The sequence below is a fragment of the Caretta caretta genome, chromosome 2 (genome assembly GCF_965140235.1).
Source record: "Caretta caretta isolate rCarCar2 chromosome 2, rCarCar1.hap1, whole genome shotgun sequence".
Taxonomy (NCBI): Eukaryota; Metazoa; Chordata; order Testudines; family Cheloniidae; genus Caretta; species Caretta caretta.
The window spans coordinates 108,595,844-108,623,704 of record NC_134207.1 but is presented as its reverse complement, the minus strand read 5'-3'; the positions used below and the strand labels follow the sequence as shown (position 1 = coordinate 108,623,704).

The window sequence follows — 27,861 nt, the reverse complement described above, 5'->3', positions numbered from 1 at the left end:
AGAGGCTAACAGGCCCCCATTCTGTTTCCCCACAGTCACGTCCTCTGCTCATCCCATTACATCTTCCATCACTCTTCAAGCCCACCCTTGTGCTTCAAAGTACTCAATAAATGTATTTCCTTTTAAAACTGTCACCTTTTAATTTCCAGTTTCTTCTTGCTCTTGAATTACAGGCTGAAATCTGCTACATAGTAGAGGAGCAAGTCTGCAACTCATTGGCTCTTCCTTAATTAGCAAATGGCCAATCTTAAAGATGCTCAAAATAGAAACTAAAGAGGATGCACTTAGATGCAAATGTGTGTGGGCTGGTTTGTCTCCCACAGAAAAAGACTATTCATTGCTCCCTCATGAAAATCAAAACAGGCGCTCTCTGAGAGCACTGCTAAAGATTTTAATCAGACTAAGTCAGAGTTCTAGAATTCTGTGCTTCCAGTGTTTGCTTTTAAATTATATTCATGTCTCTACCAAACTATACTAGTTAGAGGACAAAACTTTCTTGATACATTCTATTTGAAGTGAAGTATAATCCTAAATTTTTCATCTTATTGCTGAAAAATCCTTGCTAACCTCTCCTCCTGTCCTTGCTGACTCATGAATAGGCAATAAAATTGAGTTTTGTTTGGGCATCAGAAGCCCCATTACTGACCCTCATTAGCATGTGTGATTTTTATGGGATTTCTGTACATTGTTTTAACGATTGGCTAAACATATTTTCTTCTGACTACTTTTTAGGAAATGGCAAAGATTCTCAATCATCCAAGAGTATATGCTTTTCTTCACATACCAGTCCAATCTGCTTCTGACAGCATACTCATGGACATGAAAAGAGAATACTGTGTGGAAGACTTCAAACGGGTCGTGGATTTCCTTAAAGAAAAGTAAGTCTGTTAATACTCAAGAAAATACCACTGTTCTTTTTTTGCAATGTTAAGAACATGTGGCTGAAAATGCAGTTACTTGCAACCTCATAAATAAGGTATGAAAAAGCTTTCAAAGTCTGAGTTTTCTATAAAACTCTTGATGTCGTTTGCTCATTTGCCTGAGTTTCATAAATACTGTCCATCTCTGCATGACATGCTTTTAATTTGTCAATAGATTCCTAATCTTTTTCAAATAATAGAATTTTAGATAATTTTTATGCCTAAACTACTATATATAGGTTGCTTGAAGTTCACTTTGCTGAAGTCTTTAACTTTAATGTGGCTTTTCGGCATCGTATAATCTGCATACTGGAGATGGTCCAACTCATGATAACATAAATTGACATTTTTTTTACTAAGTAGTATTTTATGTTCTCTAACTGGAATAAATTTACTTTTGTATGTTAGTCCCCTGAGTTGGCTTTAAAGAATTGCGACGACTTATGGAAAGACTTTTTTCCTATAAGGACAGAATATATGTTGACATAAGTAAAAGACAAATGATGTTATGTTAAGCAGGAAAACATTTTTAACAGCCAGTAATAGTACGTTTAGCATTTGATTAACTAAGTTGGGGTTTTTTAGTTGTTGGGTTTTTTTATTTATGACATCAAGTACTAAGATTGAAGTGCAAAATATGGTACTAAATATCTTACTTACAATTACTTTGTAACTTCTTGGCCTATTTTGAATTAATATTCCCAGGTGGAATGACAGAAAACTCATAGGTTTCAGAGAAGCATCTGTGTTAGTCTGTATCTGCAAAAAGAACAGGAGTACTTGTGGCACCTTAGAGACTAACAAATTTATTAGCCCACGAACGCTTATGCTCTGATAAGTGTGTTAGTCTCTAAGGTGCCACAAGTACTCCTGTTCTTTTTGAGAAAACTCATAAAAATCTGAAAGAATTATTTCTCACTTTCTTTCTTTGGCTTTCTGGGTATTTGTGTGTTAGTTTGTGTTTGACTTAGCTTGGGTGTAGTTTGTCGTTGTTTTGTTTTTGAATGAGTAAAGGTTCTTCACTTTACACCCTGGGTCTGGGATTTCACTCCTTTGTACACACTTAATTTAGAGTGTCAATTTTTCTTATCCAAATCACTATAAAATACTGTGGTTTAACTACATAAAGCATGAAATGCGAAAAACTGCATGGCAGGTGGGAGGCATAACAAAGAGTAACTATTAAAAAATGGAAGGACCTTCTCCTGCAAACTTTACTGAGGTGAGTGGATACTCTGATGCACTCAGGGAAATTGATTGCAATGGGGTTACTTGCAAGAGCAAAGGTTGCATCCATTATTTTTTATTATCATCATCATCATGTTTACTCGTTCTGAGAAGTTTGATTTTTTTCAAACAATGGATGGTAATGCCTTCGTTGTTGTTGGTTTTTTAACTAAGAGGTTATGTTAGCACATATCTTAGCTAGGAGCTATGTCAATTTATATCTGAACTGACGTGAAGCTGATGCATTATTCTCTTCAGTATGAAACTTGGCAGCTATTATCATAACAGCAGCTGGATTTCAGATAACCTAGTAGAGCTGGCACATATTGGGGCATATGAAAATTTTTTAAAATCATGCAGCCCTTGCACACAAAAAAGAGTGTGAATTACTTAATATCCAAATTCATAGCAGCTGCTCATATCTATGACATAAGTCATTTTCCACAAACTATTATTACTTGTGTAGTAAATTTAGTTTAAAAAAAGTAATTGATTTGATGTCTTACTTTAAAAAAAACAGTAAAAATAATATTTTATTAGAAATCTAACAGATTATCTAGTGGTTCCTATTAGGGAACAGTCTCCATTAGCATGGTGGAAAATTCTTTGCAACACCTGGCAGCAGAGTGAGGTAGCTATGCAAGACACAGATATTTTGGATATTTGAACATGTGCACATCTGTTAAACTCATTTGGTTTTTCTTTTGTGCTCAAGAGCATGTGGTCTTTATTTGTAGTCTTTTCTCTCCTGGTAGCAGCCAGCTATGACGTTGCCATGTAGACATTCCCATACAGATTTCTCAAAGCAAGAATTGCTGAGACATAACATTGCCACAGACTTCTCCAGAGTCTATACCTCGAATAGCTGGTATTAACTATGTGTGTGCTGAAGTATTTTAGCAGTATAAGGAGTGATGGCCCTCTTCCATGTCACAAAACAGATCAACCACAGCTGTAAAGTTTGAACCCACTTACTGCAAACACTAGCACAGGGCCCAGCCAGTAGATTCAGAATGGCACATACTCCATAAAATCAGGCATCTGCCAAGTAAGCATTTACTCTTAGAATGACATTGGACCCATAACACCATAGGTTGACTCAGTGAAGGAGATACTCCAATACTTGAGATATTCCATTAAGCACTCAGATACCTTGATGAAAAAAACCCAGACAAATAGAAAGAAATAAATTCTGAAATCGATAGGAGTGGAATGAGAGAAAGTGAACCACGTGGTACCTGATCTGTTCATGCTGGGGCACTAGGCACATAATGACCAAGGAAACCCTCCATTCTCAGAGAGCCAGGGGAAAGGAACATGGGGCCACCTTCTTCACAACCCAAGAGAAGCACCATGAGTCATCTCTTCCCTTTGGAGAGGCAGGAGTGGCAGCAGGGGGAACTCCCTGTACTGTTGGAGTATTTGCTTGGGTGCATGCAGAAGTACTTTTCTCCTTCCAAACCTACAGTCTTCTACTGAGGTGGTGTTGGTGTAGTCCTCCAGAGTGCAGTGGTTTTGGTGTTAAAACTCCATTGAGATGAATGGAGCTGTTCACATCCGTCAGAGCTATTGTTTCAGGCTATTTGGGGACTCAGGCAGACATGCATTGTTTATTCACAGTTTGTTTTCAAGGTTTTCTTCACATGCTAGAAACTCTTTTCAAAAATGAAAGCTGATATTCTGGTGCCATCACGTGATTCCAGAAGTTGGTCTACCAGGCATAGGCCTTCCGTGCATCTGTCTAAATCTGGTCCTGTCTGTAACTACTCAACTGAATGACACTGCTGTTAGCCTGGGATGAGGCTTTGCAGCAGTGTTTGCAATAAAAAGAAACCACAAACAAATACTATGGACTCGAGAAACTAGATTAAAGAACTCATATTTCCTAGTTTATGCATTGTAAAAATGTACGACCTTGATACCTTTCAGATGCATTCCTTTAACTCTTAGCATACAGACATTTTCTTTAATACAGTATCCAGAAAATGAGTGCTGTGGAGGACATACTGTTACTGTATCTGCTATGAAGTGATCATCTGTCAATACAGAATTGTCAGACTTACTCTTTAAACAGAATTATTTGTAAGTGGCTTCAATTTCACAGAATTGAACATCAGCATAAAGAAGATGAGAATATGTTGATTCCTTTAGGATTAAACTTTTGAAGGATAATTGTTTGTAGTTCTAAAAAAAAGAGGAAGTCTGCTTTAATTATGTCAAAAACTTTCAGTTTAATCCCTTGAAATTTACTTTTAGCAATAAAAGCAAATAATTGGAATATATTTTAGTTAAAGAATATTCGAGATCTGAATGTCACATTTTGCAATTACTCAATAACGAGCAACATGATCATATATTAATGAAAGAACCTTTAAAATGGTGATTCTCTTTTGAAATTCTTGTTTGTTGACTGAGCTTAATTGTGCTACACCCTAATACGTTTCTCCTGTGTGATGAGATTATGTTGTTAATGAAAAGATAAATGACACTTTCTCTCTCACTTTCTCTATGCAAGCTAAGAGAATTTCAAACCAAAAACTTGACTGATAAAAGAAGGAAAATTCAGAGTTAAAGCTGACAACTTCCAGCCTTAAATCTTGAGAAGGAGCAAAGGAACAACCTTTTCAGAGATGGATTTAATATTTCTCATTAACTTTTTTTGTTCTCATGAGATTGTGTCACTATTTTAATGTGATTGCCTGCTCCCATCCACTCCAGATTCTTCCCCAGCCCTCAAAACTTAGAAATATAGATAACTTTTGCAATATACTCTGAAGAACAACAAATTTGTGCTGTCAGACCAAGAGGAAGCAACTTTCAAAGTCAAAGATCTCTCATTAAAAATACCTTGTCATCAGCCCTCTTCTGCCCTATTTCTCCCTACCCTCACTTCCCCATTAATATCTGGAGACTTAGCTGGAGCACCTGAACCGATCTCCGTTGCTTACAAAAGGTAGCCAAAACTTATATATCTTTTAGCAGCAGAGTGAAAAGCAATTAAGTGAATTAATATTAATATAACGGAAAATGAATTAAAATGTTAGAGGGTGACTAATACTTTATGAAGAATAAACGAGGATCTTAGTTGCCCAGTGATTAGAGTCTTCGGGACAATGATATGAAAGAAAACTAGCTACATTTATAAAAAGGTGCAGAGATACCTTTAAAGTCTGCTGAGGTCAGACAAGGTTTTGGTTTTTACAGTTGAAATTGCCAAACTTGACTAGATCAGTGATTCATTTAATCTCCAGCCACTTCCTCTGACAGTGGCCAGTACCAGATGTCTCAGGGGAAGGTGTAAGAAATCCTGTAGTCCAGGGATTCTTAACCTTTTTCTTTCTGAGGCCCCCTCAACATGCTATAAAAACTCCAGGGCCCCGTGGCAAGGGGCGCCAGGGCTTGGGGTTTCAGCCCCAGGGACCCACAGTTGAGAACTGCTGCTGTAGTCAACAATAATAGAATAACCTGGCCATAAGGGAAGTATCATCTTAGCCCCATCTGTTAGTGATTGACTTATGCCCTGAAGCATGAGAGTTTATATCTCCTGTTGTCAAACCTCTCAATTGTCCCTCAGTCAAGGGACATCATTTATTTTAGCCTCTGGGTTAATTGTTCCATGTAAATTCATTGTCAATCTTATTGTTGAAAATGATTTACATCAGAAAGAATGTAAAACTGAATTTATAGACAGTTATTTACTCTCAATTAATGGATCTCACATCATTTTAATTTTCCTGTATAAAAGACTTGGGTCCATCATTATCTGCATGAGTCATACATTACACTCCACATTTGCACTTTGGCAGAGTGGGAGGCATGATTAGTTGTGTGTGTGTGGATGTTACATTGAGGGAACGGGGCTTGTTTAGTCTGCAGAGGAGAAGAGTGAGGGGGAATTTGATAGCAGCCTTCAACTACCTGAAGGGGGGTTCCAGTGAGGATGGAGCTTGGCTGTTCTTATGCTGGTAGATGACAGAATAAGGAGCAATGGTCTCAAGTTGCAGTGGGGGAGGTCTAGGTTGGATATTAGGAAACACTATTTCACTAGGAGGGTGGTGAAGCACTGGAATGGGTTGCCTAGGGAGGTGGTGAAATCTCCATCCTTAGAGGTTTATAAGGCCCATCTTGAGAAAGCCCTGGCTGGGATGATTTAGTTGGTGTTGTTCCTGCTTTGAGCAGGGGATTGGACTAGATGACCTCCTGAGGTCTCTTCCAACCCTAATCTTCAATGATTAGATATATAAATTTCTGTACATACATATATATATAGGCATAGTTACATACTGGAACAGATTACCAACGGAGATTGTAGAATCCCCATCACTGGAGATTTTAAAGAACAAGTTAGAGTAACATCTGTCAGGGATGTAAGTTTTTATTATCCATATAAGTGTTCTTGAACTCTACTGTGACAAAGTGGGAATGTTAATGTTTTGTCTGAATAGTGTGTGCGCGCCTCAGTTTCCCTATGTGTTATCAAGTATCTAGGTGGTGGGACAATGGTGTGTGTTCGTTGCAAAGACCCCTAAAGGGCAGGTGTGACTGCCATCTGGCTGCCTGGACACAGACAATGCCTGACACCCTGTATCCTAGCAACTGATGGCCAGGGCCCATCTCCTGCAAGAGCCAGCTGAAGGTGTTGGAGAACAAAGCAGAAGATGGAGACCAGTTTGATGTTTGCCCAGTAAAGAGACAAAGGACAGAGGAGGGACATCTGAGCATGAGTGAGGGTGGGCTGCTGGAAGTGAGTCAGTCTCATGGTTGGGGACTGAGGGGAGAGAGCCCAAGGCTCTCGGTTCTGGATCCCCCCAAGATGGACATTGCGGAACGCCCCTAATTTCGGTGCTAACAAGATCTGCTCTACACTGTGATCCCAAGGACTAATAAACTCTTCTGTTTTACTTTGCTGGCTGAGAGTCACTGCTGACTGCAAAGTTGGTGTGCATGGTCCCTTTGGGGGCATGTAAGGCTTCCCCAGGTGTCCCATTCAGAGCTCACAGTGTGAACAGGGCTGCTGAACACTCTGAGGTCAGACCCAGGCAGGCACTGAAGCCAATGAGGCTTGCCCTAGTGAGAATGTGCCCTGAGGAGTTGTCACACTGCACCAGGGTCATGTTTGAACTTCATTCAGTTCCAGAGCACCAAGCCTGTGCGCTCCGTGGCATCCACTAAATTCTTGGTGTCAGTATCATCTCATGGTAATAAGTTCCACAGGTTAATCATTGTGTAAAGAACAGTTTCATCTGAAAGATTTCCACATAGCAAACTGCCAGATATTCAATTAGTCTTCACTGAAAAGATGAAGGTCGGAGTCAGTCACGCCACAATTTGTACCTATGCGTCCAGGAAGTCTGGTATTACAAACATGAGGCTTCTCCAGCTTGGCAATGTTAATACAAACTTTCCCATACTACTACTGAGCTAAGGTTTAAATAAAGAATCGTCAGAGAGCTTTTCTAAACACACATTTTTCAGTTTAAATAAACATGATTTTTTGGGACTATTTTTTGGGATTTTTGCCTATTACAGTATTTACTCAATACATTGTAACAGCTCCCTCACAACCCTTACACCCTATCACATAAATGTGTCTTTTAGATATCTTTCTAAAAAATGTTTTTGAAACACAGAAGAGACTTCTTAAGATTCATTACATTGTATCTTGTAGGTCCTGCTAAGTTTAAAGATCACTGATCCGTAGACTGTAACAGCTATTACAGATTTTATTTTTAAGTAGATTTTTAATTTTTAACAATTTTAAAATAATTTTTAATAATTGCCCTCCTTTTGGAGATTGCTGGTGCTTGCTAAGCTCCTGTAATTGACATCTGCAGAGGAAATTTCATGAGTTAAAAAGAGGATATTTACAGGTAGCTGCAGTTTTTTCAAATGTATTACCTCTGTAGAGCCACACTGATCCTTTCCTCTCTCTTTCTCTTCAGATAGTTTAAACAGACTTCAGTCAGGTCTTGGAAAAGAACTGAAAATAGTTTTGTGGACAAGGCCTTTTGTAAACCAGGGTATGAGCATTTGAATACTTTGTCAATTTGTCAGTTTGGTTGTGTCCCCTTGTGTGTGAGAGATGCACAAGGGAAATGGGAACTGGGTATTGTCCATCTCTCAGCTTGAGAGCTCTCTTAGCTCAAGCTGTAGGGACATGGGTTTTAGCTCTGCAGGACCATGGATCATTCCCTGTTCTGTAACCCAAGATGGAACTGTCACAAATGTACACTGTAATTTACTTTTGTACTGCTGCTCTAAATAGTTGCATGGCTTGTTAGGTGTGATTCTGGCTTCCCTGTGGTGTGACTCTGCATAGGGAGTAGATTCAGAAAAACACAAATTAATGGTAGAAACCCCACCTTTGTTAGGTCCGAGTCATGTGTTGCTGTGAGAGGAGTTGGGTTGAGTGCAGAAGCTACACTGGATTTGTTGCTTTAGTCATTATTTTATGGAGTTAACAAATTTAACAAGGCAGACTTTTTTTAGTGTTTCAAAATATAATTGTTACCAAAATGTTTAGCTATAGCTTGTCTGTATTAAATGATATTCATCATATCTGTATCATGTCCATCTGTTTCTATTTAGGTATGTAGGTAGATGAAGAAATAATTACTGTCTATGACAGTATGAGTGAGTAACTGGTTCAACCTCATCTACAGTAACTGCAGGTGTACATGATGAGCTTTGTGAAAATAAGTATGATGCAGACAATCTTCTAATGTTAAAGCAGTGATTTAACATGAAGGACATGTTTTTGCTCTCTAAATTCTTAAAGAATAACAGAAAACATATTACCTTAAAAGCTAACTCTTCATTAGATTGTTAGGTTGAAGTGGCTTACTAAACTGGGGGTTCTTTACAACCAAAGGAGGGGTGTTGAATACAATTAAATAATTTAAAAAACACCACTGTTTACATTTATACCCTGTCATCCCCACCCTTCAATATCGCCCCTCACAAATAAGAGTGCCCAGAAGAGGCATCACTTTATTATTCTTTGGGGCTAAAGCTTATGAACAGTGGTATTTTAAGGGGTAGATTCTGCCACCTTTAATTTTGTTTAGCAAATTAAAATATAATAGAACAAGTATTTGTTCTTCAATAATTATTCTTTCTAAAAGCTGGTCTTTGTAACCATATCATGCTATCACTATTATCCTTATGCTTTGTTTCCCTTTCCTTCTGTTTGTTTGTTATATCCACTTAATGAGTTTTGTCTTGAATTAGATTGTAAGATCTTTGGAACAGGGACTATCTCTTTGTAGAGTGCTCAGGAAAAGGTACTGTAATCTGACTTTGGGGCCTCTTAGTGCTACTGTAGTGTAAACAATAATTAGTGTGAAGAATTATAGTGAGGGCAGAAATGCTTCTTGATGTGGTAAGAGTGTAATGAATGCTCATGTGAGCTTCATCTAGATAGTCTCAGGAGCTGTCATGGTGTTCTCTTTTTGAGGAGTCATCTTTCTAAAACCAGATCATGTACTGTTTGAGCAGGTGAAAAGGGGCTTTCATGTATGACTTCGTAACAGTCTACTCGCCAATAAAATTACCTTTCTCTTCCCTGTACGCATACTACAGCTGTGTTATGACATCCAACTTCACACTAAGAGTATTGGCTGTTATCCCCATCTCTTTATGTCCCAGAGTGTTACTGTTACACCTGCCAGCCAGTTATTTTCATGTGCCTATCACATGGTATGTGGGGGCATATGCTGTCATGTTAATTTAAAACAATCCTTCAATCTGAGACTGCTTTTGAAGGTTAAATGGTACTGTAGAAAATTGTCACATTAACTTTCCACACCACCTACATTTCCACACCACCTATAGATGACTTTAGCCTCCTGATTTTTAGGAATAAAAACTACTTCAGCCTGTGTAATAGCTCAGTTCTATGGCAGTGCGTAACAGCCATCCAGTTATGCAAGAGTTGTGCATTCCTGTGATTTTAGGGAACTTTCTTCTACCCACATTACATTTTCCTGAAAGTCAGAGAGTATCAGTTGAAACTGTAAAATGAGAAATGAAAGCTAGCTCTTTGGAGCAGGACAGTCTTTTTGTTCTGTGTTCATGCAGCGCTTTGCACAGTCCATGACTAGTTTCAGAGTAGCAGCCGTGTTAGTCTGTATTCGCAAAAAGAAAAGGAGTACTTGTGGCACCTTAGAGACTAACCAATTTATTTGAGCATAAGCTTTCATGAGCTACAGCATCAGATGAAGTGAGCTGTAGCTCACGAAAGCTTATGCTCAAATAAATTGGTTAGTCTCTAAGGTGCCACAAGTCCATGACTAGAGTGTCTGTGTGTTACAGTAATACAAATAATAAGCAACACTCATGCCACACACTTCTAGGAAGTTATGCCTGGAATTGTAAGAGGGATAGAACAATCCACAGGCCTAGCAGTCTTTGCAAACTGCTGTATGTGGACACAGTACATTGGAGAACTCAAAAAAGGATAGCTGTTGTTGGCAATGTAAACAGGGCCTATTATAAACAGGGCCTTGGTCAAGAGATTTTTTTCAGTGGTTCCTAAAATGAAAAGCATGTTTTCAGTGCCGTGTTTTCAGGAACAAAAGTATTTCTCATTTCCCTTTCTTTTAGTTTAAACATGGTATGGAACCTGATTACTTTTTACCAACCATAATTAATAAAGTTGTTTGGAGTGGTGCCTTCTGTTTCTGGAAGTTCTATACTTAAAGCTTCCATTAGATCAGAGGTGGGCAAACTACAGCCAGTGGGTAACATCCGGCCCACGGGACCGTCCTGCTCGGCCCTTGAGCTTCCAGCTAGGGAGGCTAGCCCCTGGCCCTTCCCCTGCTGTCCCCGCAGCCTCAGCTTACCATGCCACTAGCGCTCTGGGCAGCGCGGCTGCAAGCTCCTGTCAGGCAGCGTGGCTGCGTGGATGGCTCTGGCCTAGTGGCACGGCTGCCAGTCCTGCTGCTCTGGGTTGCATGGTAAGGGGGGGGAGCAGGGGGGTTGGATAAGGGGCAGGGAGTCCTGGGGGGCAGTCAGGGGACAGGGGCGATTGGATGGGGAGGAGGTTCGGGGGGGGGGGCCAGTCAGGGGACGGGGACCGGGGCGGTTGGATAGGCATGGAAGTCTCAGGGGGCGGGGGTGTGGATAGGGGTCGGGGCAGTCAGGGGACAAGGAGCAGGGGGATTTTGATAGCGGGTGGGGCCCCTGGGGGGCGGTTAGGGCGGGGGGGGGTCCCAGGAAGGGGTGGTCGGGGAGGTTGGATGGGGCGGAGGTTCTGAGGGGGGCAGTCAGGGAGCAGGATGTGGGAGGGGGCAGCTGGGGGGGGGGCGCCAGGCTGTTTGGAGAGGCACAGCCTTCCCTACCGGGCCCTCCATACAGTTTTGGCCCTGAGGCCAAAACGTTTGCCCACCCCTGCACTAGATAGCCTTATCTTCAATTTCCTTCTTCCGTATCCAAATAAAGCTATTGTTTTGATAGTAGAATGGGAATAAGTTATATGATTTTGATGTGTCCAGTTCCCAATTTCTTAAATACAGAAAAATTGTTCTCTCCCTCCCCCCGGGTTGTGTTTTTCAGCTGTTTTTGGCTGAGGTAGACGTTGTAAACATCATGTAATATTTGCTGTTTCAATATCTATTTAATACCAGTGGTTATACATTTCTGCAGTTCAGCTTTTTAATGTTATTTTAAAGTAATCATTATAATAATATTTTATACAGTATTTTAAAACGCAGTAATAATTATAACAATTGTCCTCCTACTCTTTATAAGTAAGTTTCCACTTGTTTTGTTGGCATTCTTCTCCGCTGACCAGGGCAGAGCTTTAGATCCATGTTAGAATGAGATGTTAGTTTTCCTATCCTAGATTGATTTTAAAATATTGACAGTTGTTTAAGTGATAGTTGCTATGATTACATTTAGTTCTTAGTTCTCAAGTTTATTATGTGCATCCAAATATATGTTGATATATTTAAATAACAGTAGGCGTGTCACATATCCCTTACACTGTTTATACATAAATATTCTCGTGAATATAGCAATTTTTAATAAAAAGGAAATATGTTGATTATATGTAACGGAGTGATCAGCTGCCAAAAGCTGAAGAACCAGTTCCTTCAGCGGCTCTGGAGGACCCGCCGCTAAAGTGCCGTCAAAGACCCAGAGCGCCGCTGGGTGAGTAAAAATTGCCTACAGTTAACCATGTGCTTAAGTGTTTTCTTGTTACAGCATTCAAAAGCTTTCCAGTTGCCTCACAGCTCACTGTCTGGTTCCTTGAATTCTTTAACAACAGGTTCTAAACCAGCTTCAAAATTTAACAACTGGTTCGCGCGAAGTGATGCGAACCGGCTCCAGATCACCACTGTATGTATGTATGCGCACGTGTTTTTTCACATATTTGTTTCATTGTGTAGGTGATAAATCAGCTAGATAAACCATGTTATTTTTCAGAGTATGAACCAATAGTTTCTCTCACATAATGTTTTCAATAAAAAATAACAGTTGTCTTGCAAATAGCATAAATAGTAGTTGAAGACACATTTACATTAGTAGAGTCCTCGGAAAATAAATTGGAATGAATAATTTTAAAAATTAGAAATGTAATATTTCTATAGCTAATCATTTTTAAAGAGAACGTCTTGAATCAAACTATTTAACATAAGAGAAAAACTAATAATAGGAGAGTATGTAGAGGTTGTTAAACCTCATTCACATTATCCATACAATTAAAACATCATTACTCACAAGACACATAATGGTTATATCACTAGTGTGGACATTTTCTGTATATATTCACTTGGGGACTATAATATAGGTTACCTGCAGTGGGGTGAGGGCCTTGAGGTTCGTTTTGTAACCCACATATATTTTATATTGGTTGTAAATAGTGTGTGCTATTCTTTAGTTGATGTTCTCTCCATCTTGTAATAGAAATTAAATTTACAATGATGAATGTTTCATTTATTACATTTTATGATATTAAGAAGAATACAATTTTAAAAGGTTTCTGCACAGGGTTTGAGTGACTACACAGGGTTTGAGAAGATTCAATAATATGTTTCTCCATGCCTGTACTGCTTTTCTCTTGTATTTTAAAACATTCTTTGTTTAAAATTCTTTCAACCTTTTTGTTGTCTTTATATTTTGTTTGCCTTAATGATCAGAGGCTTAGAGCTCTCACATTGGTTGGGGAGAAAATGGCTAAATGCTATTACTATATGACCCTCATTTACAGCATCTCTGTACTGATTTAAAAATGAAGACAGCAATACTATAAAGAAGCAGGGAGTAATATAAACTCTGTTCTTGATTCACTTAGCTGAAAATTGCAATTCAGGTGCAATCTCAAGGTAAAGTCCAAATACCTTGCTGGTTACATACATGAGGATGTGGAGCCAGAGCTCCTCCCATTCTTCGAAAATCTGGAGAAAATATTCATCAGTAAACCCCAGAAATCAGAGATGTTAATTTTCTTCTGGGTTGTCTGTGTCAGAAGCATCCCGACATTGCCCCTTTAGTGAGCCTTCTCTCTATTCAGGAGGGAGAATCTCTAAGGACTGTGGCAGATTTGAATTAGTGGCCTAGTAGTAAAAGATTGTGTACCACAATATCAATGCTGTAAGCCACTTATTCTCCCCCCTGTATGATTTTTGTCAACTATAATTTCAGCACAACTACTTCAGCTTATAAACAAAGCTGTCTTGTTTAGGGGAAAAAATGAACTGTTTGGTTGGTTGTAACTGTGTTGCAGGGCCACTTGTGTGTGTGCCCAATCTTAGTTATTTGTTAGCATTAGTTGCTGTGGGTCTGTTGTCTTTAAAGACTTTCAGTGATTGTCTGTTTTCCAAGAGAGTCTTGACAGATGCAATCAGTTTCATTTGTTTTGAACAATAGATTGTGGCGGGAATTCTGTGCAGTGGCTGGATGACTGCACCCACTTTGTTGATTTAAGCTGTCAAGAGAAATTGACTCATGTACCTAATACTCACGACTGCTGGGGCCAGACAGTTCAGCCATAAACTGTGGCCCACAAACTATTATGTCCACTTAGCCTATTCTCCTAAAATACCTCTCCCATTTTCATTGGTCCCTATACCCAGAAACACTGGGCTATGACTCCATGTATTATTTTGAAAGCCATTAGACTTCTTCTACTTCATTCCATTCATGCCTGTCATTTATTATCTAGCCACCTGTTTGGGTGGAACTGTTAGTGACTCCATGGAAAATACAATCTGTGTTTTACTGTTAATTTCAAGCACATAGTTGCTCATCTCAGTTGGCATTGTTTGTGAAGAAATGTACCTACTTGAGATTCTTGTTTCTCTTTCTATTGTACTGTCCAATATTATTTATTTGTGAAACTACTTCCCTTATACCAGACATCTAGCAAATAGATAAATAAATAACACTGGAAGAAACTGCTCTTTTTTATGGTATAATTTTTAAAACTGTTCATTATTGAAAACCTGGGCAAATAAGTGCACCCCCAAAATCACTTTTAAGAGAGATGATTAATCTGTACTTCCTCATAGTTTCTTACCTATTTAATTTCTTCCTTGAACTATTTCCTTCAGTAATAGAGTATAACCTCAGTATTCTGCTGTTACCTACTTACATTTCATTAAGAATTCTGGCTTGGGAGTTTTGCCACAACCTTGCTTTAACCTGAGTAGGGAGAGTCTGTGAGGCTTATTTTCACATGGCATTTATTAAGATCATCTGCTGATGGTTAGACCAGCTGACAGAATATAGGCAAAGTAAAACTGGAATCTAAATAAAATGTATAAAGGCAAAGTGAAGATGATGGAATGTCTATCCAACTGCAATTTAGCAGGCAAAATAAATATATTATTCACAATTATTTAATACAAAGTACACATAATGAAATGAATTACACATAGATTAAGTGCAGCATTAAACTGTAGTTTAAATATTGCTGTTTTTGCATGTTATAAATGTCACCAGAAAGATGTTTTAATTTTTAAATATGGCATTCTGGGGTAATGCTTTAAGGAAAAAAACTAAGTTATGGACATGATTTTGAGAGTGGTTTGAATCTGGCCTTCAGTGCCTGCAGTTTTGTGGGTTCAGTTAAGGTAGTTTAAACATATAAATCAGTGGTGGGCAAACTGCGGCCCATCAGGGTAATCTGCTGGCGAGCTTCAAGACCGTTTGTTTACATTGACCATCCGCAGGCATGGCTGCCCGCAGCTGCCAGTGGCCGCGGTTCACCATTCCCAGCCAATGGGAGCTGCGGGAAGCAGCATGGGCTGGCCGCCACTTTCTGCAGCTCCCATTGGCCAGGAATGGTGAACCGCGGCCACTGGGAGATGCGGGCAGCCGTGCCTGTGGACGGTCAATGTAAACAAACTGTCTTGCGGTCCACCAGCGGATTACGCTGATGGGCCGCAGGTTGCCCACCACTGATCTAAATACTTCCCTGTGGTCACAAATTGAGAACTTAAACATCCAAATAATCTTAAGTGTGCCTGCATTTTTTTGCAAGCTAGTAGAGGGAGGACAACTTGTATAAATCTGGTCCAATATGTTTCATAACAAACAGCAAAACTTGATAAACTACATTGAATTGTGTCAAATTTCAGAGTGATATTAAATCAATGAAGTAGATCCAGTACCTAAAGTGATTTGTTGTAGTTCTCTAATAGGGTTGCCAGGCGTCCGGTTTTTGAATGGAACACCCAGTCGAAAAGGGACCCTGGCTGCTCTGGTCAGCACAGCGGACCAGGCTGCTAAAAATCTGTTTGGCCGCAGCACCAGTGGGGTGGGCAGGCAGGCTCTGTGCCTGGCTCCACACAGCTCCTGGGAAGTGGCTGGCATATCCCTCTGCTCTTAGGCGGAGGGATGGCCAGGGCACTCCGCACACTGCCCCTGCCCACAGGTGCTGCCCTTGCAGTTCCCATTGGTCGGGAACCTCCCGGAGCCCTTACCTCTTCTGCACTCCGAACCCCTTGGCCCCAGCCTGGAGGCCCCTCCTACACCCTGAAACCTTCATTTCTGGCCCCAACCTGGAACTCGTACCCCCTCCCACACGCCAGCCCCCTGTCCCATTCTGGAGCCCCCTCCTGTACTCCAAATCCCGGAGCCCCGTCCTGCACCCCATATCCCTCATCCCCAGCCCCACCCCAGAGCCTGAATTCCCAGCTGGAGCTCTCACACCCTGCACCCCAACCCCCTGCCCCTGACCGGAGCTCTCTCCTGCACCATGAACCCCTCGTTTCTGGCCCCATCCTGGAGCTCACACTCCCAGCTCAGAGCCCATACCCCCTCCCACACTCCAACCACCTGCCACAGCCCGGTGAAAATGAACGAGGGTGGGAGAGAGCAAGCGACAGAGGGAAGGGGTATGGAGTGAGCAGGGGTGGAGCAGGGTCAGGGCCTCAGAGAAGGGCACAGCCTGGGCGGGACCTCAGGGAAGGGGGCGGGACAAGGGTGTTCAGTTTTCTGCAATTAGAAAGTTGGCAGCTCTATTCTCTAATGAGCAAATATGCTTTGTCACCCATTGCATGATTTCAGTTACAGTATTGCCAACCCCAACTGTACAAAAATAATGAGTCACGCCCCAAAATATCACAATTTGGCTTAAAAATCAAGAGATTAAAAAAAATTGAAGTTCTTTGAGCCTTCAGGGTACACTTGGGTCAAACTTTTTGCCAGAACCATGCAGGCTAGAAACTAACTTTAACAAGAATGAAAGAAAGCTGAGATTCTCATGCAATCACTTGTTCTCACAACTGGGCTTTACATAAAACGTTAAATATTGTGAAATTCATAATAAAATCATGAGAGTTGGCAGCACTGTACTTGCATATCTATTCCTTCCTCCAAAGCAGCTTTATTCATGTAGTCTACAGCATAAGGGAAAAACAAAATTTTAAATATTCAAATATTTGTTGTTTTATTTATTTGCTCTTTAACTGAATATTAGTGTGCACTAATTGATATTGATTTCATTTTGCTCTGCCTTTGATCTGTATATCTAAGTGAGTTGTGTGTGTTTGTAGGACAGAATAAAAAGCTGCAGGACTATACACATCAGATAAGACATGTATGTCACATGTCAGAGGGTAACTTTAACCTTTCACTTCTCATCAGTACAAGTCTGTAGTGATCTTCAGGAAATCTTGCAGTAATCTCAGAGGTTAATGGATAGCAATTGCTTGCCTTAGGGATCATTTTGGCACATAATATTTCAGTGGTTGCTTCCTCTCTCTCACATAATTTTTTTCCTCCAAATACTTGTCTAACTCTTACCCAAAACTATTTGTATAAGCAGTTTCATTGATACATTTTGCAGCTTATTCTCTATATTACTCTTTAAAAATTAAAACAGTCCAACCATCACTACATGATTTACTCATCTGTCATAGATTATTTTATTTTCATACTGACTACTCTAGACAAATATGAGCTACAGTGTGTGTGCTTTAAAAAGCACCACTGATCTAAGGACAAAGTCATGCTAGAGTCCAAATGGACCTCAGAGAATCTCAGATCATAATGAGACCTCCTAGGAGGTCTTTCTCTTCAGTCAAACAATTGAAGGCTCATTGCTTTAGTAATTTAAGGAAGGAGGAGACTGTCCCTTTCCTGCATACTGCAGAGTTCAGGAAATTCACCTTGCAGCTCTTTTTGAAGCCTGCATATAGGAAGTTCTGGATATGTTGTAGGGAGAATGACTGACTGCACTGCCACTTTTTTCTCCAGTATATGCAAGATAAAGATGTTCCAGTTTGAGTATCTGTGGTTGTGGCTATTTTTAGATGTGTGTGGGGGAGGGGGGTGTTTTTTTTATTTTACTTCGGGAAGGGCATTCAGCAACATCCCTTGTGAAATACACGATTCAATACCATCTCTTCTCAAACCCCTTCTCCCTGACCATCAAGGCTGAAGAAGCTTACAGGACTTGGGATATAGGTCCCAGCCTAAAATCAGAGAACCAGAGATGATGAGGCTATCCAAGAGCCAGAAGACTCATTTACATACTGCTTAATTTTTCTCAGAACTCTACCAAACAGAGGTGAGGAAACCATATCCCAGTTTCCTGCCTATATCCCAAGCCAAATGCATCAGTCCCCAGAGGTATGAGTTTGAAGTGCCTGCCAGAGCCTGGTTAGCTAGGCCGTCTTTTTAGAAGTGAACCAATTGACTACTGGAGACCTAAGCAGCTCGTATGCTTCCTGGCAAATAACCTTCCTGGCATCTGTGCTTTATCATCATTTTCTATGATACTAGAAAGAAGAAGAAAGAAGATAGGATTGAAAGGAATAGAGAGCAGGTAAGGCAACTGGTGCAGAAGACAAAGAACTGATAGGAAGTAGGCAGACTTAGGGCTTACATGCTATCTGTGATTTACAATTTTTTGCCTTGTGCTTCCTGATTGATAGAGCCAAAATGTTCTATGTAAGATCAATTACCGAGTAGCATATAATTAGGTTTCAGTTAAAACTATTTTTTTCTGATAATTTTGTTTTCTACAACCAACATCCTCAGCTGGTTACTAAATCAAGTGCACTAACATCCCTCCATTTTGACACTGACATCAGATTATTCTACCTTGATTTGCTTTTTATTAATTAATTCCAGCCCTCAATAGATGTGTGCCCATAAATCAGTTATGTTGGCTAAGATAAAATGAGCAGCTCTCTGCTTGAACAAAAGGGTGAACTAATCTTGTCCATTTAAACAAGCCTTTTATATGCTGAACTCATAAGCTGCTTGTGTTGGTCTGATGATAAAACAGATGTTTTCCTTAGTGACTCTGCTAATTGAGCTTCCATATCACAGGTGCTCGTTTTTCATTTCTTCTCCTCTAACTTTTTTTCATATTTGGTACACAAAAACACCACAGATCAATCTATTTACAAAATAATTTATTGATATTTGGCATTTTACAAGAGTATCTGTAGACATTTTCTTTTTATTCCTATCAAACTCTGGCATTTCCCCCTCACAGTTATTATTCACATTATAATAAAGTGAATAATTTAGGCCTATCAGAAATATGTTTGACATCATGACTGAAATCACTGGAAGCCGGCTTAATGTTAAAATTAAAAGAAGTATATGATACAACATTAGCATAAGGATGAATGTAATGATTTCCTTTCAAAACAATAATATATGTTACAGTATATTTATTTTTATATTATGGAGTAATATCTTAAACTAAATGACAGTTATTAGAAAAATGAACAAGGGATATGTAGTGATACATTATTCTTTTTTATGTTTGTTTCCCTTACTCAGTAATTTCCAAAATTCAGTAATTTGCAATGGGTTACCCATATTTACAAGGACTGGACTTCTAGTACTATTTCTTTTGTTTCTCTTTCTTCCTCTCTCCCTCCCACTGCACCACAACCCCTCCCATCCTATCTCTGTCTCCTTTTCTCTTTCCTTTCAGGGCCAGCCTCTCACTTGCTTAGGAAGAATAGCACTAAACTTTTACACAGATGTATTTTATTCACAGGACTGCTGAAATTTTACACACAAGTGTAAGCCAAGGAAAGCTCAAAAGTCTGTGAAAGTAGCTTGCCTCTGTCTCCTAACAAATATATGGCAGACATTTAATCTAGCCACGCATTACTGAATATAATTTATTTTACAGAACTTTCAATCTGACACTGGCCATTGTCATCCAGTCTTTATCAAACAAAATGTCAATTTCCATTACGGAGTCCCCGTGAAAAGCAACATTGAGGCAATTTTAATAACTTGAAAACTATAGCAATATTGCTCCTCTGTTGGGGGGTTGTGGTGTCCTAGCTAAGGTACACAGTTTCTACATGCCATAGAAATTCTTTTGGAAATGAACTAGCCTGAGGAAGCGTAATATTTTTTTACATACTGCACACTTGCAACAAAAACTGAGATTAGTCCTCAGATAGTACCCAACAAGGTGAAAAATGCTGGAGAATGCTACTATCCTTTTGCTTCAAGACAGTAATAAAACTAAACCAAGGTTGCATTATTGTACAGTTTGTACTTCTAAACCAAGACATTCAGTACAATATTCAGGACCACTGATAAGACAGATCCCAGGGTGGAAGAAATGAATGCCATGTTTACTCACCACTGGCTTGGATTTAGATTTGTCGTTATTGTTTAGGGGCACTGCTTCACCTTTCCCCTGGGACTGGTGCCTAAAGTTTCAGAAACTTACCAAGTGATTGAGCCATAACATTATAAGGGCTATTGCCTGGTGGGACAGGAGAAAAGAGACCTATTACACAGAATTACCCTTCTTTCTAGTAAATGGAAGTGCCCCTGTTGGGGGAAATTCTATGAATTTCGGCCTTTTTATCAATAATAATTCTAGGCAGTCACAAGAACATATAGTTAAATGTTACTCCAGTATTTGAATTCTAAATATGTTTAGAGTCTAACAAAATACTTTAAAAAAGCAGAGTTTACAGTTACATCAGACATTTGTCCTATGTTTATAACAAAGTCCAAATGTCACTATAAAAAAAGATTGAAGAACATCAGCATACAAAGCCCCCTTCACTTAATACTGAAGAATGGATTTGATGGATTTTTAAATTTTGTTAAAAGTTTGAAAAAGAAATTTTTTTAAAATTATACTATTACCTCTCTGGTAGATGGTCTATTGTTTATAACAATATCTGAATTATTGATTTCTTCAGTATGCATTGATTTTAAAACAAATTACAGAAATAATCATTTTTTTAAAATGTGTGTTACATCGATTTCTATTTGCTGAGATCACTCTTCTGTTCTTCGCTTTCTCCATTTTATATATATATAAACTTTTTTGTTTGTATTTTATAATATAATACAATACCTGATATTTAATGAAATTCATAAAAATAGAAAATGCTTACAAACTTAGAATTTTGCAAACACTTACACCCATACTTATATATGTGAATGATCCCTTTGAAGTTGAGCTTGTGCTTAAATGTTTTCAGGATTGAGGCATTAGGTTTTTTTGCTTTTTTTAAACTAAATTGAAGTACTTATAAACACATGTTTTATATATACATAGGTTGATATATAGATAGATATATTCATAGATTTAATAGAATCATAGAACTGGAAGGGACCTTGAGAGGTCATCTATTCCAGTCTCCTGCACTCATGGCAGGACTAAGTACTATCTAGACCATCCCTGACAGGTGTTTCTCTAACCTGCTCTTAAAAATCTCCAATGATGGAGATTTTACAACCTCCCTAGGTAATTTATTCCAGTGCTTAACCACCCTGATAGTAAGGAACTTTTTCCTAATGTCCAACCTAAACCTCCCTTGCTGCAATTTAAGCCCATTGCTTCTTGTTCTATCCTCAGAGATTAAGAAAAACAATTTTTAGGTTAAGAAAAACAATTTTTCTCCCTCCTCCTTGTAACAACCTTTTACGTACTTGAAAACTGTTCTCATGTCCCCTTTCAGTCTTCTCTTTTCCAGACTAAACAAACCCAGTTTTTTCAATCTTCCCTCATAGGTCATGTTTTCTAGACCTTTAATCACTTTTGTCACTCTTTTATGGGTTCTCTCCAATTTGTCCACATCCTTCCTGAAATGTGACGCCCAGAACTGGACACAATAGTCCAGTTGAGGCTTAATCAGCACGTAGTAGAGCGGAAGAATTACTTACCATATCTTGCTTACATCAGTCCTGCTAATACATGCCAAAAAGATGTTCGCTTTTTTTGCAGCAGCATTACACTCTTGACTCATATTTAGCTTGTGGTCCGCTATTACCTCCAGATCCCTTTCCACAGTACTCCTTCCTAGGCAGTCATTTCCCATTTTGTATGTGTATATATAAAATGACTTAATGGGATCTAAAGCAATTATACATTTCCCTCAAGTCTTCTGTGGCAAAAGCTGTATTACACTAATTACAGAACGAGGAGGAAGAGGTGGCACACAGCAAAGTGTATATATGTAGCTCGTGGAAAGGATTCATATCAATATAGCCAGGCCTCCAGATCAATATCCTTAAGAAACTTACAGTATCTGTGAAAGCAAATACTGGTAAGTATATTTAATGGGGTTACGTGCTTTAATTGCCACATCTCTGAGGTGAGCTGAAATTCTTCGCAGCAATATTGACAATGGTACGAGAGAAAAGTTTGAAATCTAACAAAACACTCTTTTCCCCCTCCCCCTGATATACTGTGACCATATTTAGTGGTGGGGAAGGGGAAGAATTAAGAATACACTGTTTTCTGCTGCAGAATGAGGAGGTCTATAGTAGGTGGGGTTTTTTTAGAATTTGGCTATGTTCTTGGTAGCTTCAGCATATATATTATGTGCCTGCAGTAACTGATTTCACTATTTCCTTCCTCAATAGAAGCATTTTGCAAATTATTGAAACAGTTATTGTATTTGATGCAGGGGTCTTTTTCATATTACTTCAAATGATTGTTGGTTTATTTCACCAAAGGTGTATCATATAAGAGATGAAGGAAATACTTCCTTTGTTTATATTACGTTTAAGTTCACAGAGTGCTTTGAAATCTGTCAGGATGAAATGAGATATATAAAGGTATGATCCAGGCATCTTGACCTTAAGAAGATCTTTGTTAACCATTCATTTTTATTTTGAAACAATCCCAACATGCTAAACTGAACACAACTGATCTGAAAACATGCTGGGAATACTGTTACTTTGCCCTTCATCTTTGTTTATTTGTTGTCTCATGGTATTAATCAAAACTGCAAACTTTTGGTACTATATGTTTGTACAGCATCTAGCACAAAGGTGGCTAATCTCTGATTGGGACCTCTAAGCATTACTGTAATATTCAAAATGTGTTATAAAATAATTTCTCTTATTCTGTTCATTTTATTATTAAAATCCAGTCTCTGCTTTTAGCCAAAATTGATTTTAAGTTTTAAAGACCTAAGATTAAAATTTAATCTTAACCTATGTGACTTAGGAGCCCAAAGTCCCCCCCCCCCAAAGTGATTTAGGGTATTTCTACACTGAAGCAGGAGATGTAATCTCCAGCTTGGATAGACAAACCCGCGCTGTCCCCTTAGACAGACTCAAAAGTATTTAGGTGCCTAATTCCCACTGAAATCAGTGGGAGCTAAGTACTTATATACATTTGAGGATGTGGGCCTAAGCCACTTTTGAAATTGGGATTTTAACAGAAAGTTCCTTTTGCATAAACTGGGTCTAAATTTAGACATTCAGGAACCTAATGATACTTGCACACTTTTATGTTGCACTTTAAGAGTTTAATGGATGAAAAACAGTGTTTACGTATAAATTATTATTAATTTATTAAAACTATATCAAGTTCCAAAAGGGTATGCAAAAAGTGGTTTATATATGATTCATTACCAGTGCCTCCAGAACTATAGACTCTAGTCAATCTTGGGAGTTTGGTGATCCTACTTAGCTATCTGTAGTTTAAAATTACTTGAGAACAAACCTTGTGCTGTTTTCTATTGGAGGCATGCATGGAAAATACTTTGACCTCTTCTTTAGGTGTAAATATGTCAATATGTATTTAAAACAAGTATGACTAATTAACTATTTTTTAAAATGCACTCATTTCTGCAATTAATTTTAACAATTTCGATCCAGAACAGTGGTCTAAATCTCAGCTAGATATAGCTATTTTTTAACAAAAAGGTGTCTTGTTCAGTTGTTTCATTTTTGCAATAGTTATTTATGGCATGTCTATAAAATGGGGTTTACTGATAGCTGATTTTACTCATATTGTTAGGCTTATGGTTTGTAAAAATGAAAGTATCAACTTTCTAGTGTTTTTGAGGGATTACATTTGTCAAAAAGCAGATGGAGGGGTTAAATGAAGCTCACAGAATACAGTACTTGAAATAGTTTGAGTTTGGCTGTGGAATATTGCTGCCAGTATATGTGAATAAGGAGAATAAAAAAAAATAATTAAAATGAACTTTAATTTGAAATAATAAGATATACATCTCCTCAGTATTTATCAAGAAGACAACTCTCTAAAGAAAAATAAAGTGGATCAGTTCTTTTTTCCAACTCTTTACTTAGCCATTTTCTTCTCTTTCTTTTCCCTTCTTTTTCTGCTTAGTACTCTTAATTAATCTGTAAGTAAGTAATGCACCAAAGAGCAGCAATGAACACAAAGTCAGTAGTGTGTTGTGTGCTCAAATTGGGTGCATTATTCAAAAAATGCTCAGGGTTGGCCTGAATATTTAAATGGGAGCAGAGTTAAGCCAACACTGAGTCCTATTGAAAATCTCATCGCTTCCCTAATGCATTAATCTTGAGTTACCTCTTGCTTGTATGCATGACCTATTTTATCCTTCCACTATTTTAAGAATGAAATTTTCTTGCTATTAAACATTACTACTGTGCCTGTAACTTCTTAAAATTGAATTTAAAATCAAGAAAAATTCCTATGATAATACTAGGTTATGATAAAAACACATTCATGCAGAAGGTAAGGCAGAGGAGTTGAGGGTTGATTTTTATTGTGTAATGTTTCTAAATTGGCCTGATGATAAATAGAGCTCCAATGGTATGAATGAATTTAAAAACGAGGTGCTTTGAAAACTCAGCAAAGCACTCCATTCATTGTTCACACGGGCAGAATTGCAGATTCCTTGCACACGCTCACTCCTGACAATTTACCCCTTAGTTTCTTAAATGAATGTTATCTAGGTGAGTTCTCAGTCTCTCTGTGATCTGAGTTTTATTCCGTTGTTTTCTTTGGGGACATAATTTATATCATTTTACTGTTCACACGATCATTAATAAAAACACACATTGGGTTTCACTGAAGTTAAACTCATGGGCTTTGGCTTAATGCGGAAATAGCCTTGTTACTGAATCTGAAATGATCTGTTTGAAAATTTAATCCCTAAAACATAAAACTGTGCTTCAGGCATATCACCATGCTCTTGTGCGACATTTTGTCCTAAAGATGTAGGGCCATATTCTCCTTTTCCCTTATGTAGCCTAGAGGGGAGCTAAGCACCTCAGTCGTGGAATACTGGGCAGGAGAGGCAGTTATGTGGTTCACTCAGAACACATTATTTCCCATCTGACTGGCCAGACTTCTATTATGATTTTTGCCTTAGCTGAACAATATCATCTTGAGATGTTGTCTCTTTGGCAAATAAACAAGTCTACAAAGTTAGTGTCTTTGAAATACTCTTGACCATGTTTTCATCATCATCTATAATAATAATAATTACTATTATTTATTTTATTAAACTGCTTCTTCGCCCAGTCAGTGTGCTTCAATCCTGACCTGTCTGCCAAGGTTATTCATGTACGCTGGCCACTTACAGATAAAGTTAAAAGTACCTATGCATATGAATTTTATTTTATGTACATACCATGAGTACATACCATGTAACTAAAAAAGTTTATTTCAGTAAGTGGCCTTGTATAATGATCTGGCATGTTTAAAAATCCTTGAGGTTTGTCTCTTGAGGATTATTTAAAACATATCTTGTTTTTTTTCATACAGTTTTGTTTCCCTTCTGGCTTCCCTAATTCAAGCTGCGAAAACTGCATTATGCTAGTATAAAAAGAAGTTTAAAAGTGAAGATAAACCTCTTGACTTACTTTCTCATCACATACTTCAGTTGAATCTATGTACGGAATAATGTTTTTAACATTGTGGTTTCATTAAATGTAGAGCTTTAAGAAGAATGTTGAAGAGTTGAAAGGTAGTATGATCCGGTTTTTATCACCGTAATTTGTGGCTTTCCTCAGGTTCTACATTCTCCTTCCTTTGTTTTCACAACAGTAACTTTGTCTTAATAGGTGCAACCATGGAGTGGAGGAGGTGCGGGAGGGAAAGAGGATCATGAGTCTTCTGTTTTTACTCATCTGTTGATGTCAGCTGTAGGACTTGTACAATTTTTTCACCCAGAGCACTAACTCATTTTATTTTTTTGTGGTTACACATTCACTTTCAATGGAAACTATAGCTTTCTCAATTTGTATTGATAAAGTGCAGTGCTGATATCAGTTTGAAGAAAATGTGTAGACATAGTTATAATTCCAGTTGCTGTATGTCATTTATATATCACCTTTTAACTAGAGAGTTCATAGTTCATAGATGCTGACCAGAACACTATGAAGTTTTCAGTACAGGTTCTGACCCAGTTAGTATTCTGTTCCTGAATGTAGCATAAATACAGTCAGAGTAACTAAAATGGATGCTCAGCGCATTGACGTGTCACAATAGAGCAGAAAATGTAGACTCTCAAGACTTCTATTTAGTAATTCATGTTTTTTCTGCAATGTCCAACAGTAATACAAGTGTTTTTACTGATATCTAATATTGATCAAATTGATTAGCAATTTTTACAGGTCAACATATTTTGCGTAATTGTGAGTCTGTGTTCTCTGTTGTAAATGTATTTCAAACAATTTCAAAGCATAGCAATTTAAAAGTAGCATATTTTAACGACCCTATGGCTGTTGAATTTGTGTAGTTGTGGTATATTTTTCAGACCATTCTTTGCATTGCTTCTACAGACTCTCAACTTTCAGTGACACTTCTCTATTGTCCCTTACATTTGCTTGAGAAATTCATTCTGAAAACACTGGGTTCCCTTGCTTGCTAGTAAGGCCACAGCAGTGGCATTAGTTATAGAGATAATTACTGAGATAATTACAGACTTGTCTTTCTCGCTGGTTGAAAGTCCCCCCGAAATATTAACAATGAATAAGTCATAGCAAAAACAAAAGCAAACACATCAAATGGTTAAAAAAAAATTCTATTTCTGTCTTACTGAACACTGACAAACCGCTAAATGTTACCTACTGAACCTGACTAAATGCTAAATGTTAAAATAGATATTTATTCTATTAACAAGAGAACTTCTTGAAGTTCATCAATGAACTTCATCACCATAGAAAACACACGTATTAATTATTCCTTTTTTATGTGATTCCCCTGACTTTGATGTCAATGTGAAGAAGTAAATGACTGTTATTGAAGCAAGAGTCAGGGGTTGGACATTAGAGCCAAGACACTTAGTCTTTGGGATCAGCATAAAAACCATATATTGTTCACAGCTGCTGCTAACTGAGATTCTATTATTTCTGATCATACTTGACAGTTTTAATGTTAAATACTGAGGGGTTATAGAAAATTAGTGTAGTTTCAATGGCTGTTTTAGTGCTACAATCATTAAGTCAGTTCTCATGAACTGTTCCCTGGTGCAACCCTTAATAAATGCAAACTTTATTTTTAGTGATGACCTTTAATAATGTGAGCCTTGATCCGTTGAGATGCTGTTCACTTTTGATGCATTTCCAAATCCCTTTTTTATGCATTTTAAATCAATACGCACTTGCTCTGAATTTATGCATGTGGATAGACAGAGATGTAATTTAAACACATCTGTTCAAATACGCGTTTCAGATCAACTTGGTGCTGGTTCTCATAATCTGGCTGAGTTTTTGACGGGTATTATATCCCTAAAGTACACACCAGATGGTATTTATTAGAGACTGAATAGAAATGAAGTGTAAGGATGTTGAGCTTTTTGTCTTAAGTCACTCATTTTTAAGTCATAAAACAATAATGATTTGAAGTTATAAATCTCTAATGAAGTTCTGTAAAATGTTTCACTTGTATGGGAAGTGCATGGTACCTTAAAGATGAATAAGTTTAGTGGGAGTCCAAGCCTAAACGGTTCCTTCTAGGTAATTGATGATGAAAATTAGACCAGGAAACATTCAGACTACAGCTGATAGGAGGGAAATGTGCATCAAA

At 38.3% G+C, this 27,861-nt stretch overlaps 1 protein-coding gene across 4 annotated transcripts in view; it reads left to right on the top strand.

Moving 5' to 3' along the window:
- CDKAL1 (CDKAL1 threonylcarbamoyladenosine tRNA methylthiotransferase) overlaps positions 1-27,861 on the top strand; it is a 685,215-nt gene that overhangs the window by 466,405 nt on the left and 190,949 nt on the right. For all 4 annotated transcript variants that reach the window (XM_048839973.2, XM_048839974.2, XM_075125356.1 and 1 more), the window contains one exon: positions 733-878. In XM_048839973.2, coding sequence (XP_048695930.1) covers positions 733-878 — 146 coding nt within the window. The remainder of the gene's footprint in view (positions 1-732; positions 879-27,861) is intronic.